General features: G+C 45.9%; 1 protein-coding gene across 3 annotated transcripts in view; it reads left to right on the top strand.

Moving 5' to 3' along the window:
* Nucleotides 1-14,000, top strand: part of Sfmbt2 (Scm like with four mbt domains 2) — a 229,799-nt gene extending 215,799 nt beyond the window's left edge. For all 3 annotated transcript variants that reach the window (XM_017796107.2, XM_029559693.1, XM_029559692.1), the window contains exons 18-21: nt 3,774-3,940; nt 5,151-5,414; nt 6,513-6,641; nt 13,617-14,000. In XM_017796107.2, the coding sequence (XP_017651596.1) occupies nt 3,774-3,940; nt 5,151-5,414; nt 6,513-6,641; nt 13,617-13,757 (701 nt within the window). In that variant the 3' untranslated portion in view covers nt 13,758-14,000. The remainder of the gene's footprint in view (nt 1-3,773; nt 3,941-5,150; nt 5,415-6,512; nt 6,642-13,616) is intronic.
* The last annotated feature ends 1,127 nt before the right edge of the window (nt 14,001-15,127 follow it).

Below are 15,127 nucleotides of genomic sequence, written 5' to 3' on the forward strand. Positions count from 1 at the left end.
TCTAAAATCATCAATCAACTATCTGTGTATCTAACTATGAATCTATGTTATCATCTATCTATCTATCTGTCTATCATCTATCTATATCTATCTATCTATCTCTATCTATATCTATCTATCATCTATCATCTTTCTATCTATCATCTATCATCTATCTATCTCTATCTATCTATCTATCTATCTATCTATATCTATATCTATCATCTATCTATCATCTATCTATCTGAAACAAACCTTGGTCCAGCGCCGTGATGTAGCCGTTTTGTTCTTTACTGTTTTACACAGTTTCTCATAGGAATTACTCTGGAGAAATTGTCAAGATTCACTCTGACAGAATCATGTTTTTAGCCTGCTATAAGGAAGGGATGGAATGCTTCAAAGCAGGGGGACTGTCATCGGCAGCCTTCAGAAAAGAAGTGAAAAAATATGTGGTGTCCTGAATTTCAGTGGACCAATGATTCTTAAGCCATGTGGCTGAAAGAAACACATGATATTGATTATCAGTAATGGTTAGGAACCCTAATTAATTTCTTGTCCTTACACTCAGAAGTTAGTTGTAATGATCCTAATTTTTTTCTTTGGTTCAACCCAGTTTGGGTTTTTTGAGACAAGGACTTTCATTTTGTGGTCCAGGCTGGCCCTGAACTTACAATGTAGCCCCAGTTAAGTTGCGTCCAACTCTCAGGGCTCCTCTCACTTCAGCCCTCTTTGTGCTGGGATTGCAGGCATGAGCAATGTCTGCTAATGATGCTTTCTTCAGCTACCACTTCTGACCCAGTCTACTTCTCCCCTGCTAGATACTTCCCCTGAAACTCTCCCAGGTGCCCGTACCAATGGTTTCTTGGCAACTGTGCAGCAAGACTGATCGTCATGCTCGTTTTAACTGAAGCAGCAGAACCTAAATTAAGTTGCTCAAACCAAAGTCAGTGATACATCCCTGAGTGGAGTTTTGAACTCAGAAGGCCTGATTTCTATCTTTCTGTGACCGAAGCCCGTAAAAAAAACCTGTCAGCAGCATCAGGGACAGAGACACAATTCCATGGAGTCACCCTTGGCAGCCTGAGGGTCTCCCTTACTTAGGGATCTTGACTCAGGTAAAACCTGATCCTTGACGTCAATGCAGAAAAGAATTTCAGGAAGAGCCAGTGTGAAGCAGAATTGGAGTTTACTAAAAACAGAAAGTTGGGTGTGGTGGCTCAGGCCTTTAATCCCAGCACTTGGGAGGCAGAGGCAGGCGGATCTCTATGAGTTCAAGGCCAGCTGGTCTACATAGAGAGTTCCAGGCCACCTGGGGCTACAGGGAGACCCTGTCTCAAAAAGACTCCCCTCCCAAAAAATAAACAGAAAGTCATTCAGGGAAGAGTATGATGTAGATGAGGAGAGAGAGAGAGAGAGAGAGAGAGAGAGAGAGAGAGAGAGAGAGACACCTGGGAGATGCCTCAGCAGGTAAAAAAGCGCTTGCCTAGTAAGCTGGGTTGATCCCTGGAACCACTGTGGAAGCAGAAACCACACTCACAAAAGTTGTCCTCTGCCTTCCACATGCAGCAGTAAATAAATAAACGTTTTTTTTTAAAAAAACATAAAACTTCTCAGGTGCGTCACGGGAGGGTACAGAAGCCATCCCCTTCCTTCTTTGCTGCCAGATGACGTTGCTTCTCCCCCACCGTGCAGAACTCTGACCTGGCCCCGCCTTCCCAGCCTGTAGTGCTGCACTGCCAACGCCCATCACCTTGTGAGACCTCTTCCTCAGCAGACACCTTCTCTAAGCCCGTTCTTTCCTCTGTTCTGAGACTCTGCGCCCCGATTGCTCCTGCAGAAACACCTGCTGTGGCCATCTCAAGCTCAGAAAACTTTCATCTACAACTTCTGAGCTCCTTATATCTCCTTTCAGTTCTCTCTGGTTCCAGGGACAGTGACAGAGCAGCTGGCTTTGCAGCCCAGGTTCCAGCCACCTGCAGGGCTGTAAGGACCCACACCACGAGGTCAAAGCTCTATGAGCCACGGTAGGCACTTCCGTGTCGGAGCCAGGAGTTACGCTTTACAATATCATTATTATATCTGCCTCTGTACACACAGATACACATGTACACACACACACACACACACACACACACACACACACACACAAAGCCTTCCACTCCCAGTACCGCCAAAGGTCAGCCGTGCTCTCCGTTTTACATTCCTTCCCATTTCAGTCTGCCACAGGGGAGGTGGATCATAGGAGAGAATCCAGTGTTGTACACGCTGGGCAAACTCTCTCCTGCTGAGCCACGTCGGTGTTTGACACAAGGTCTTAGTTTCTTTCCCTTGTTGCTGTGATGAAAAATAGCTTAAAGGCTCCCAGTACCGCCAAAGGTCAGCCGTGCTCTCCGTTTTACATTCCTTCCCATTTCAGTCTGCCACAGGGGAGGTGGATCATAGGAGAGAATCCAGTGTTGTACACGCTGGGCAAACTCTCTCCTGCTGAGCCACGTCGGTGTTTGACACAAGGTCTTAGTTTCTTTCCCTTGTTGCTGTGATGAAAAATAGCTTAAAGGGAAAAGAGTGTGTTCGGCTCAGAGTTCCAGTTCGCAGTCTGTCCTAGTTTGCTTCTCCATTGCTGTGACAAAACACTCTGACCGCTACCACCTTGGGGAGGAAAGGGTTTATTTGTCTTACATCTCCCAGGTCACAGTTCATTAGGGAGCCCAAGGTAGGAACTCAGGGCAGGAACCTGGAGGCAGGAGCTGGAGCTCCATGGGAGGCCATGGAGGAATGCTGCTTACTGACTTACTTTCCTAGCCCCTGCTCAGCCTGCATTCTATGTGACACAGGCCCATCTGCCCAGGGGTAGCACCACCCACAGTGGGCTGGGCCCTCCCACATCACTCATCAATCAAAAAGACGCCCCATGGACATGGCCAGAGGCCAGTCCAATGCAGGTAATTCCCCAACCCAGGTGTATCAAGTTGGCACTAAAGCATCCAGCACACAGTCTGTTGTGGCAGGGAACTCAGCAGCAGGAGCCAGAGGGAGTTGGTCCTGTAGCATCCATAATCAGGAGCAGAGAGTACTGAATGCTTACATGCTAGTGCTCGGCTCCCTTGCTCGCTCTTAATACAGTCCACACAGTCCGGAATCCCGAGCAGGGAACGGCACCACCCACAGTGAGCTGGTCTTCCCACCCCAATTAATGTGGTCAAGATAACCCCCAGAGACCCTTCCCTCAGGCGATACTAGCTTTTTGTCAAGTTCACAATTCACACTATCCGGGTGTCTCTCTAACCTGACTGGCCTTAACCTTTTTGTTTGTGTTTCAAACGACTTCCTGCTGTATCGCCCACACCCTCGATCACTTCTACATCACCTCACTTTGCCCAGTGGAGGGATTTCCTGGGTAGCAACTGTTCTTGAATGATAACTGACTTGAATGAGGGCTATAGTTGGCCTTGAATGTTTACTGTGCAAATAGGATTCCCTGTAGTTTCCAGGACACTGGGGAAAGGGGGAAGGAAGGAGTCATGATAACTCAGTTAAGTACCCTGAAAATGACAACTCAGTTAAACACCCTGGAAATGAAGTAAAAGTTGGTTGATTCTACTTCCCATCTTATAAAACTTCAGAGTGCTAGGATCTCTCAGAGTGAGTATTGCTGCTCATGGAGACTGAGCTGCAGAGGGAGGAAGAAAAGATTGGAATGGGAGCAGTAAAGGCCAAGCTCTCCCAGTGTTCTAAGACTCTGGGAATGGACCCACTATTGCGTATATTCAGTAAACTCATCTTCCTCCCTGTAGCCTATTATTATGGAAAGAGAAAGAAGATCATTAAACCCCCAATTGGGGAAAGCAGCATGGAGAGCGGACATCCAAAACCAGCCAGGAGAAGGAAACGACGGAAATCCATCTTTGTGCAGAAGAAACGGAGATCTTCTGCTGTCGACTTCACAGCGGGCTCGGGGGAGGTAAGAGCACCTTAAAAGTGCTTTCCAACATCAGAAGGTGGTGCGTGCATGGGGGGGATGTTATTTATGTTATGTATGTGTGAATAATTACACACCTGTGTACTATGGTACATGTGGAGGTCAGAGGCCAACTTTTAAAGAGTTGATTCTCTCCTTCCATGCTGGGATCCCAGGGTGACAGGTTTGCACAGCAGGCACTTGTGCCTGCTGAGCCACCTCCCCTGCCCTGTTTGACTGTGTTTTGTTTTGTTTTGTTCTTTTGTGGTGAGGGAGATCAAATCCAGCCTTGTACATGATAGGCAAGCACTCTGTCATTCATCAACCATAGCCCTTGCTGTTTTGAGACAGGATCTCCCTATATAATTCAGACCTGCCTTAAACTTGTGTGTGTGTGTGTGTGTGTGTGTGTGTGTGTGTGTGTGTTCATGCACCTATGTCTGCATGCATATAGAGTCCAAAGGTCAACTCGGGAGCCCTTCAGCACTCTGTCCATCTTGCTTTTTTGTTTTGTTTTGTTTTTGTTCTTGTTAATTGGTTTTGAGATAGGGTCTTTCACTTTTAACTAGAACTTTCCAATTTGGTTAGGCTGACTGGCCAGTGAGCCCCAGGGATCCACCTGTCTGTACCTCCTCATTGGGATTGCAAGCATGGGTCACCATACCCAAGTTTTTCATGTGGCTTCTGGGGACCAAATTGAGGTCCTCATAGTTGCATGACAAGCACTTTATCTACTGAGGTATCTCATCAGCCCCAACCTTTTTGTTTGATTTTGAGACCGTATCTCACAGTATAGCCCAGGTTGACCTTAAATTCACTGTTGTCCTGTTTTGGTTCCTGAGTACTGGGATTCCAGGTGTAGCTCACGGCCCTGGCCGCCATGTGACTGCTTCCCCTGGAAAGCTATAGCCACGCCTTGCTGTAGAATAGAAACAGGGGACAGGAAGAGCTCTCACAGCCTCCATATGTACTCAGAACCATTTTCGTGTGCTCAGCTACTTGGGTAGGAAAGGGCTGCATTAGGGGCATCTTTGGTACCATGTGCTCGGCCTTGGGAGGTGTCCTTGGACAAGCCTTGCTAAAACTTTACTTTGGGAAGGAAAGGGAGCTTGGGTCAGGGCCTGGCTGTATGTCTGTTGGTGCAGGCCACCCTGCTACACCTATTTAGGTCCGTTTCCACCCACCTCACTAAACACCTTCCTCTTTCACTCAGGAAACTGAAGAGGAGGATGCAGACGCCCCAGAGGAGGACACCGCTAGTGAGGAGACCGGCTCTGAGCTCCGGGATGACCAGACAGACACCTCATCTGCTGAGGTACCCTCTGCTCGGCCCCGGAGGGCTGTGACCCTGCGGAACAGTTCGGAGGCTGCTCAGCGGCCTCCAGTAGAGAGAGCCCGAAGGAGTCGCCCAACACCAATCACTGCTTCCGCTGATGAAGGGGACAAAGGCCCACCAGCCAAGCCTGAGGTCCCGGAGGTGAGCTCAGAGAGCGGAGGGGTGTGTGGCCCATTCAGGGACACCCCTTTAAAATATCAGAAACAGCAGTAGGTGTTTCATCAAAATTCCCAAGTCCCAGGGCAAAAGATTGATTTCCCCTCTTGGCAGAGGGGGTCATGAAACATCAGAAAGGATTTCCCAGGGCTGACCTTCATGCCTTCATTTCTAACAGCTTTAACCCCACCAGACCTTCCTGTTAGATGGATGGGTAAGGCTCAGTCCTCTAGGACTAGGATCCAACATTCCATCTCCACATCTATTCCCTCTCTTGCATTCTGCATCCCCTTTCTCCCCTATGGCACACCTCTCTAAAATCAGCATGCTAGACATCTCCTAATCACATAGGTGGTGTGTTAGTAGCTATAAATGTCCTTAGCACCATCATCACAAACGTCAGTGGAAACAGAGCTGCGATGTGCATTTGCATGTGGTTCTCAGTATCTCTCTTCTCTGATCAAAGATGCTTTATCCTTAAGCGGGCCCCCAATTTCCTGAAATAGGGATTCCAGATCTGCTGCCCCTGTGCCTTGTGTGTGTGTGTGCCAGTGTAATGCACATACCTGTGCCTGGAAGTCAGAGGTCAACCTGAAATATCATTCCTCAGGAACCATCCACTTTTTTTTTTTTGAGGCAGGGTCTTTCATTGGCCTGAATCTTGCTTAGTAGGTTAGGCTGGCTGGCCATCCAACCCCCCAAGTCCTCCACTTCTCCAGCACTGGCATTATAAGTATGCACCACCAACGTTTTTTTTTTAATGTGTTCTGGGCATCAAACTCAGGTCCTCGTGCTTGCCTGTCAAGGACTTTGCTGACAGTTATTTCCCCAGCCCCACTGTACTTCTGTTATCAAGTTTTAATCTTTGAAACTGCCCAAGTCATCCTAGGTAGAGAAATCACGAGAGGCAGGCTGCTAGGAAACACCGTAGAGACTGTGTTCCTGTGGCTGTCTCTGTGCTCAGTGAAAGACCAAGAGGTGGTGGCCCTGGTCCAGCACTGCAGCTGAGAGCTGGAGGCTATTAGAAAGGACCTAGCTGATCTTGCAGTGTACAGTGACTATCTCCCGCCCCCCATCCTGCAGGAAACAAAGCAGGAAGAGGAAGAAAGGTTGATCCTTGAAAGCAACCCATTGGAGTGGACTGTCACCGACGTGGTACGGTTCATTAAGCTGACAGACTGCGCACCTCTGGCCAAGATCTTTCAGGAGCAGGTACCGTTGCTTGCTGTGTCATCCATTCATTTTCTGAGGCTCCAGATCTTTATGTGTATGTGTGTGCATGTTTAAGTCTATGTGTGTTCATGTATACACAGTTACATATGTGTGTATACATATATGCATGTCCATATGCAGGTGAGAGGATATCACAGGGTGTTGTTCCTCAAATGCCATCCACTTTCTTTTTGAGACAGATTCTCTCACTGGCTGGCTTGGACTGACTAAGTAGTCTAGACTGATTGGTCAGTGAACCCCGGAGTTCCACTTGTCTCTTCCTCTCAAGTGCTGGGATTATGTGTACCACCATACCCAGCCCTTTTAAATGAATTCTCAGAATCAAACTCAGGTCCCTGTGCTTGTAAGGCAAGTACTTTCCAGACTGAGCTATCTCCCCAGCCCTGAGACTATAGGTCTGAAAGGGACTGTGTATCTTAGCTGACTTCCTCATGATTTACCAGCTAAGGAGTAAAGTTCCAGGTGCCCTGTATTCTACAAGCTGTAGTTGACGCCTCTGAGTGGGCCCACCCAGGTCTCTGAGCTGGTGTGGTGCACCTGGCTTGCTACAAGGACCCTGACACCACCTGGCAGGGACAGGAAGGCCCCTGTTACTGCCAGATGAGGAGTGAGCATCCAGGCTCCACCCCCAGTCCGCACTGATTCCAACTTGGGGAGATTGTGCTTTATTGATCTGTAGGGGTAAAAATCTGAGCAGCCTGCCTCATCTCAGATGCCACCTTGATGGGAGCTTAACGTGCCTGGTCACAGCCTGATTGGGCTGGAGGTCAAGGGCTTCTTGCTGGACGTTACCTGCTTGCTAGATCTTAACTGACACGGACATTGCTAAGTCATGCCTCCCAGTGGTGTTTGGCTACAGTAGGGCCCTTGACTTTCATGTGTCTTGCTGAGCCCCTCTTTGACTACAGCAGCTGGCTTGGATGGGTCCTGTGGTCAGTGCCTATGGGCAAATCTGGGTTTCCTGCTGCTTCGGCTCTAAGCTTTGAATATGAGGCATGCAGATCAACAAGCCCTAAAATGAGCAGAGAACTCAGCATTGTAATTCACTCATGTCCTGAAGACCCTCCCCAGCTGCTCTGTTTACTTCTCTCTACCTCTGAGAGACTTCTATTTAGTATATGTCCAACACTTCTAGTTCTGCTGGTAGGAGAGTCAAGGGAAACGTGCCTGCTCGGCCTTTCTGAAGTGGAAGTCCTCTGTCCATGAGTTCTATTTCATGCTGTTTTCGTTACTGTTTTCTTACCTTCTTTCCTTTTTTCATCATGAAAGAGTTTAAAATGTACGGTATTGGAGCTTGGGGGATGGCTCAGCAGATAAAGCACTTTGCTGTACAAACATAGGGACCCAAATTTGAACCTCCCATGTAACACTGAACATGGTATGACATCTGTAATCCTAGTGCCGTTATGGTGAGATGGCAGGCAGGCCAACTAGCCTGGCATTCACAGCAGAGAAAGAGAGACTCATTCTCAAGGTAGAAGGCGAGGCCTTACCTCCAAGTGTGTCCTCTAACCCTCTAAGGCACACACGTCGACACACACACACACACACACACACATATCCTGTGGTTTTAAGATAAACAAATGTTAAAACCATTGATGTAATCTGTACCTTAAAGGAGTTTTGTAATCCAGGAGTTGAAATGACTGTAGTCAACATGAGGTAATGATATGGCATCAGAAAGAAGAAAGTTTTCATTTATGATCTCCATTAAATTAATATGAAAACAAATGGCTATTATGCGCAGATCCCACATGGCACTGACTTTTTCTAAAAAGTTTGAGCTTGTGGTTCCTGTTCTACTTTGCCTACTTTGTTGGTTGGAATTTGGGGGTGGGAGAGATGACTCAGCAGTTAAGAGTGCTTGCTGCTCTTGCCGAGGACCATAGTTCTGTTTCTAGTACCCGTGTCCGGCAGCTAACAATTGCCTGTAACTCTAGCCTTTTTGGGTACCTTGATGCACATGCACACGCATGCGCACACATGTGCACACACACACACAATTAAAAATAAATTAAAAAAATCTTTAAAGGCCTGAAGAGATGGCTCAGCAGTTAAGAGTCTTTACTGCTCCCCAAAGGACCCAGATTCAATGCCCAGCAGTCATATGGCAGCCTACACTGCCTCTGACTTCAGTTCCAGGGGCGCCAATACCCACTTCTGGCCTCTGCAGGCTTCTATATGTAAATGGGGCACATAAACTCATGAAGGCAAACACACATACACACAAAAATGAATGAATAAATTTTTAAGTTGTTGAAATATCTTGTGATGTCCCACGGAGTCAATATCTGTCTTTTAAGACCTCATATTTTAAAGGAAATACCTTTTTCCATGTATTTGATTAAAGATCTATCTAGTCTGTTTTAGATACAGCAAGTCCATAGTCTAGGATGACAAATTTTCCAACAGAAAAACAGAAAAAATCTCTCATTTCCCATTCACGCAGGGAATTTTCCAACTTTTCTTCTAAGTCAATGCAGTAATAGGTTGTAAATAGCAAATTAATATGGTCCAAGTCCTCTACCCCAACCTTCCAGAGAGCAATTTTCAGTATCCAACTCTCCCGGACCTGTCCAGAGATGCCCAGGAGGTGAAATGATTCATCTAATTCACCCTGGAATGTTCTGCAGATACCGGATAAGTTCACGTAGAAGTAATGAACAGGAGTAGACACAAGGCCCCACCTTGGCCTTCTGACGTTCGGAGCTCTTCCTCTCTGGGTCCATTGAAAGACAGGCAAGGAGAAATACTTTCTGCCCTAATGAACTGGGGTGATGACCTGTCCCTTTTTCATAACACACAAACAGGAAAAGTGGACTGGCCTGTCATGTAACTCAGGTAACATGAGTCTCATGGCTGAACTACATCTGCATCTTGAAAACGAAGTAAGCAATGGGGAGAAAACCCAAGTAAAGTTCTGCCTGGTGCAAGTGTTTTCCAAGTTTGGTGCTAATTCACTGTGGTCCAGGCTAAAGCAAATAAACAAAAACTGTTATATTCAAATACATGACAAATGCTGTCTGTATAGCTTCAATATGTCACTGTGTATGTGTTGGTTCATATGTACATTCAACATGTACCAATTAAGCACCTGCTGCATGCCTTATAATATCTGAAATATGGTTAGGAAATATGGCATTCTATATAAAATCTAAAGTTTTATTTTTGGCTTATTGTATTTTAGGCTCAAATGCCCCATTTTAATCTAAGAAACCTTTTTTTTTTCTATTGAGCCAGAACAAAGGATAGATTTTGTCACTTCTAGATGTTAATTTTTGTGGGAACTCAAGACCATTTGTAGCATAAAAGGTTATGTGGTTAGTAGGTGCTTGATACTTGGTGCAAATTGGATGATGGGGGGGGTAAGCTAATGCTACTAATATTAAGTCCTACTTTATGGAACTGCTAAGACTAGTTTCTAGAAGTACTTCAGAACAATTCAAGGAAATGAATATTGCTGACACATTCCCACTGAGGACTCAAACAGTGGGCAAAGGCTTCCTCCAGCCACCTCCTCTAACATTAGTTAAAAGCTTTGTTTTTCATTTGGACTTTAAGTAGGCTTTAATGGATGAGCCTTGTTCCCATTTAATTTTGCATTTCACATCAGGAAATTTTACCCATTATAATAAAAAAAGCACTGCCTGCTGTGTTGTCCAAAGTGTGTGGATACCTGAATCCTTTCCTGTTCCATTAGACGGTTAATGACCTCCTTGTATTACTTTGTTCTATTGTCTTTTTGCCCAAACGCCACAGCTTTAATTGGGTGAGGACTCCTTTGGGTCACTGTCAGAATCTTCTGAGCTGTCAGATGAACTAGGCATCTAGAGGTGTTGCTCACCAGCCTGTACACGAGATCACAGTGCACAGAATGGTGGTAGCTGGGTGCATTCATGCCCCTGGATTAGGAACTCAGAGTTCAGTTGCATCTGAACACCAGGAGCAATTGCAGAAATTACAAACTTCCCATTACCAGCATATGTGCCTTTGACTTCTGACATGAGGCGACACTTTAATAAAAATCTATACTCTATAGTTTCTTCCTGTGAATATCTACATGACACAGTAGGAGTCCAAGCATCTGTAATTTTGTTGGAAATGCACAGCATTGCATCTGAACAACTCTGTTTGTTCACCTGTCGCTTACCGGTCTGCTTACATGAGAAGCAGACTGCCTGGATCAGTGATTTACTGTATGAAAACATCTCGGGATCACGGACAGCTTTAGCTCTGTGTGAAAAGCCTCCTCGTCTTCCTAACTCTGACTGATATCTATGTGTTAGTCCATTTTTCATTACGGTTCAAAGGGGAACGTTTCATCTTGACTCATGGTTCAGAGCTTTCAGTCTTTGGTTGTGTAGCTCTGTTGTTTGCTGACTTGTGAACAGAGTCCTGGTGGAGCAGAGCCTCTCACTTCGTGGTGACAGAAAGCAGAACCAGAAGCAGGAAGGAGCCTGGAGCAAGGTCTATCTTTCCTGGGAATGTTATCAGTGGCCTTCTTCCACTAAGTACTTCCAATAGGACCATAATATTTTGAATCCAACAGGGATGAATCTCTTGGTTAAGTCAGAGTCCTCAAGATCCATTCATTGCCCAAAAAGCCCATCAGCTTGGCCACTAAGCATTTAACAAGCCACAACAACCCTGATACATTCCTTAAGGAACTATCATATCCTATACAAAACTCTATCAAAACAAGTATAAAGATTCCATGTCCTAAGTATAACTTTTGTGTTGTATGTCATTTTTTATATTATGTCATATTTTATTTCTTTAAAATTGTTGTCCAGGTATGGTGAGTCCATTTAATTTTCATTTGTAGATCTTACCAGAGTCCATCTCCTTAAAATTAGTAGTCAATGATGATTCTGTTTGATATAAGTGACCTACCAGCATTTCTGAATGATATACAAGCATATTTAGGAAAATTAGACCATCTGTGAGGTCTGGTATAAACTACAAGGAAAAAAGCAAACCTTTTGCAAACTTAACCGAAGGTCCCATCTGAGAAAGGTGGTGTAGTAACCCCTCATTCTCTCACAGGGTTCAGTGTCATGACCGTGTTCGCTTTTGCCCGGTTTTGTTCCAGTCTGCCCTTTTATCCTTCCCACCCCATTGTGAGAAGCAGTGCGTGCTGGCTACATGCAGTCTGTACCAGACAGGGCCCATCATTAGGGTGAGCCTAGGGTCAGTCACATTAGTCAGCAGCAGTTCCTGAAGGGCCACCAGTCTTCCCTGAGAGTAACTCTGTGAGACTGCCAAACCGAGCTCCTTTGAGCAGGCAGTGTGGAAACCAGGCCTGATTGAGGATCAGCATGGCCATCTCGAAATGCTAACACTGAGATTGCATTTTCCACCATTTAACGGGGATGGAAAATGAGTAGAGAACCGATATGTGGTCGTCATAGGCTCTCCAGTGGTCCAAACAATGGACAGACTACATTTTAAGTACTTCCTGCTTTTAAGTCTCAAGGCTACTTTTGTGGTGAATTTTTCCCAGTTAAAAAGGAGGGTGAAGAATTTCCCATTAATCAGGTTGCTTGGCTTTTACTCTGCCTGCACACATCTTCCTGCAAATAGGGTTTCATTCAGCTTGTGTTCCTAGTTCATAGTCTAAGACAGACCTAGATAAACCAGCTCTTAGTAACAGCAGTTCAAAGTCATGGCCTCCATCTGCCTCGGTTCCACATTGCCAAGCTTGAAATTCACACCAGAGAGTGTGAAGTGTGCTTCCAGCTTGAATCCCCCAAACTGAGAACCCTTTCATCTTTGCTGCTGGCTGAGCAAGAAGTGGGGTGGGAAGTTCTTTCCTGTTTGCACTTCTTGTTGGGGAAGTCCAAGGACAGGATAAAAGGCCATGCACCGGGGCTGGCGCAGAAGGGCATCTGAACTGACATCTGTGTGTGGCATCTGTGTGTGGAGGGCACAGGTCAACACTGAATATCTTCCTCAATCATTCTTCACCTTATGTTTTTAAATTTTTTCAATGATCTTATTTCTCCATTATGTGTGTGTGTGTATGTTTGTTAGCACGTATGTGTAAGTGCAAGTGCCCACAGAGGCCAGAAGAGGGCATCAGATTCTGTAGCTGGACTTACAGGTGGTTGTGAACTGCCCAACGTGGGTGCTGGGAACCAAATTCTAGTCCTCTGCAAGAGGAGCTGAGCTATCTCTCCAGTCTCCCCCCTTATTTTTTGAGACAGAGTCTCTCACTGAATCTGGAGCTCTCTTACTGGCCTAGACTGACTGGTCAACATGCTCCAGAGATCCTACTAGCTGTTCCTTCGTAGTGCTGAGATTACAGGCATGTGCTCTGCACCTAGCCTTAGCTTGGAGCCTGTGGATCTGAACTCAGGTTCTTATCTGTTCCATTCATTTGTACCCACCAGAGAAGACGTGAATATACCACAGGACCTAAAATAGTTTTGTTGGGGGGCAGTTGGGAGATGGGTCAGTGGGTAAAGCACTGACTTTTTGGGCTTGATGGCTTGAGTTTGGATTCTCCAGAACCCCTGTAAAAAGCCAGACACAGTAGTACACATGCATCTATAATCCCAGCACCCCTAGCAACTGAGATATGGAAGGCAAAGACTAGACAATCAAGCTTGTGGGGCAGCTAGACTGGCATGTGTAGCAGTGAACATGAGAAACCCTGTCTCAAACAAGGTGGGAGGCAAGGAGCACCGACACCTGGGCTTGTCCTCTGACCTCCACATATACACAGGTCACTGCACACTCACTCAAACATACACAGACTATACACACACATACATATTATTAACACAGAGACTTGAAAGTCATCAAACCAAGCTGGATCTCTGACAACACTCTCCCAAATTAAATGCAATAGGAACAGCCTCTAGGAAAAAGCTTGACATGACAAATGCCATGGATACCCTGTCTTCCATGTATGCCCTCCCCCTCATCTAAAGTGGCTTTATTTTCTGGCAGGACATCGATGGACAGGCTCTCCTACTGCTGACCCTTCCGACAGTGCAGGAGTGCATGGAGCTGAAGCTGGGACCCGCTATCAAGCTGTGCCATCAGATCGAGAGAGTGAAAGTGGCTTTCTATGCCCAGTATGCCAACTAACTCTACCTTCTCGGGAAGTGGATCATGATTCTGGTGATGCTGTGTTTGTGAAGGTTTTTAGGATTGAGATTTTGATTTTTGTGGGCTAGGAAAAGTGGTACATTCAGTGAAGATTACCCACAGGCCCAAAGCCCAAGACCTCCTTCAAGCACCGTGGTTTGATGGTTCCATGTTTTGAAAGCACACAGAGGGACCACAGCAGTAGCTGCTGGGAAGTGTAATTAAAGTTCTGCATCAAACCCTCTTGGGATCTGGAGTTGCTTCTTAATCTCTGTGTTTTGCTTTTCTCCCACTTAAACCACACAACTTCCTGCAAGCAAGATTTCCTACAGTGAGGTCTGTGTTCATGGAGAACTGAGATGAACACACTTGATGTGTTCTCGATTGTGACCAAGGAGAATACCTGACCCCTTGCTACTAGTTTTTGCTACTCACTCAGGCACATTTATAGATGCATCTCTCCTCTCTGTACAGTGATGGTGGTTTAAAGTCTTGAGCTATCCACGCAGCTTGATCCTAACAGCAACTCCTTCTCTGACACAGCTGTGGGCTCTGTTTCGGAATGTTAATATAAATAATACAAAACGAAATACTAAGCTCCATCCTCTGTCAGAGGTGCCTTTTTGCTCATAGTAGGGAGACTATTCTTTCATGATCCGAGCCTAGAACCTCTGTGGAGGCAAGCTCCCTCCACAGTTGCCTATAGAACCATATCATCACGTAGTTCTGAGTTCACTGTGAGCAGGTCAGAAAGTGGCTACTCTAGGGAAGTGTCAAATTCTGTATTGAAGAAAAAGCTTTCAGAGGAGGGCAAACAGGGAGAAGAGATTTAAGGAAAATGTTTTGTGGGCTAGTTATATCTACCAAGAACATAATCAGCACAGCTGGGCCCTGCAAACAAGTTCCTCTGAGCTTTTCTTCTGCTCGGTTCCACCCCTACTTGCCATGCATAGAGCAAGCAGGCAGAAGAAGCAGCAGCCCCTGGCATGACATAACAGTGAATACTGGATCTGGACCCAACTGGTTCTCATCCTGTTTGTTAATGATCAACTCTATGTCCTTGGGTGACGTCCCACCTCTATGACCTCAGTTCAAACTGAAGGACAAGTTTGGACACTTAGCAATGTGACAACAAGTATGCCATCCCCCTTCCGTCCCCCTCACTCCTGCTGGAAAGGAATCGTCTAGATTGACCCAATTGGGAAAAAGTGTGGCCACAGAATTCCTGTATTTCACCCTAGCTTTGGAGTTGCTTATGAAGTTTCAGGGACAATTTTGGTAAATTATGAGGAATTTTTAGAGAAATCAATGACTGAAAACTGGCTGACCTTTTATACCCAGCGCTTTGTGCTTCCTCATGAGTGATTCAA

The sequence above is a fragment of the Nannospalax galili genome, unplaced genomic scaffold (genome assembly GCF_000622305.1).
Source record: "Nannospalax galili isolate Female #2095 unplaced genomic scaffold, S.galili_v1.0 scaffold209, whole genome shotgun sequence".
Lineage (NCBI taxonomy): Eukaryota > Metazoa > Chordata > Mammalia > Rodentia > Spalacidae > Nannospalax > Nannospalax galili.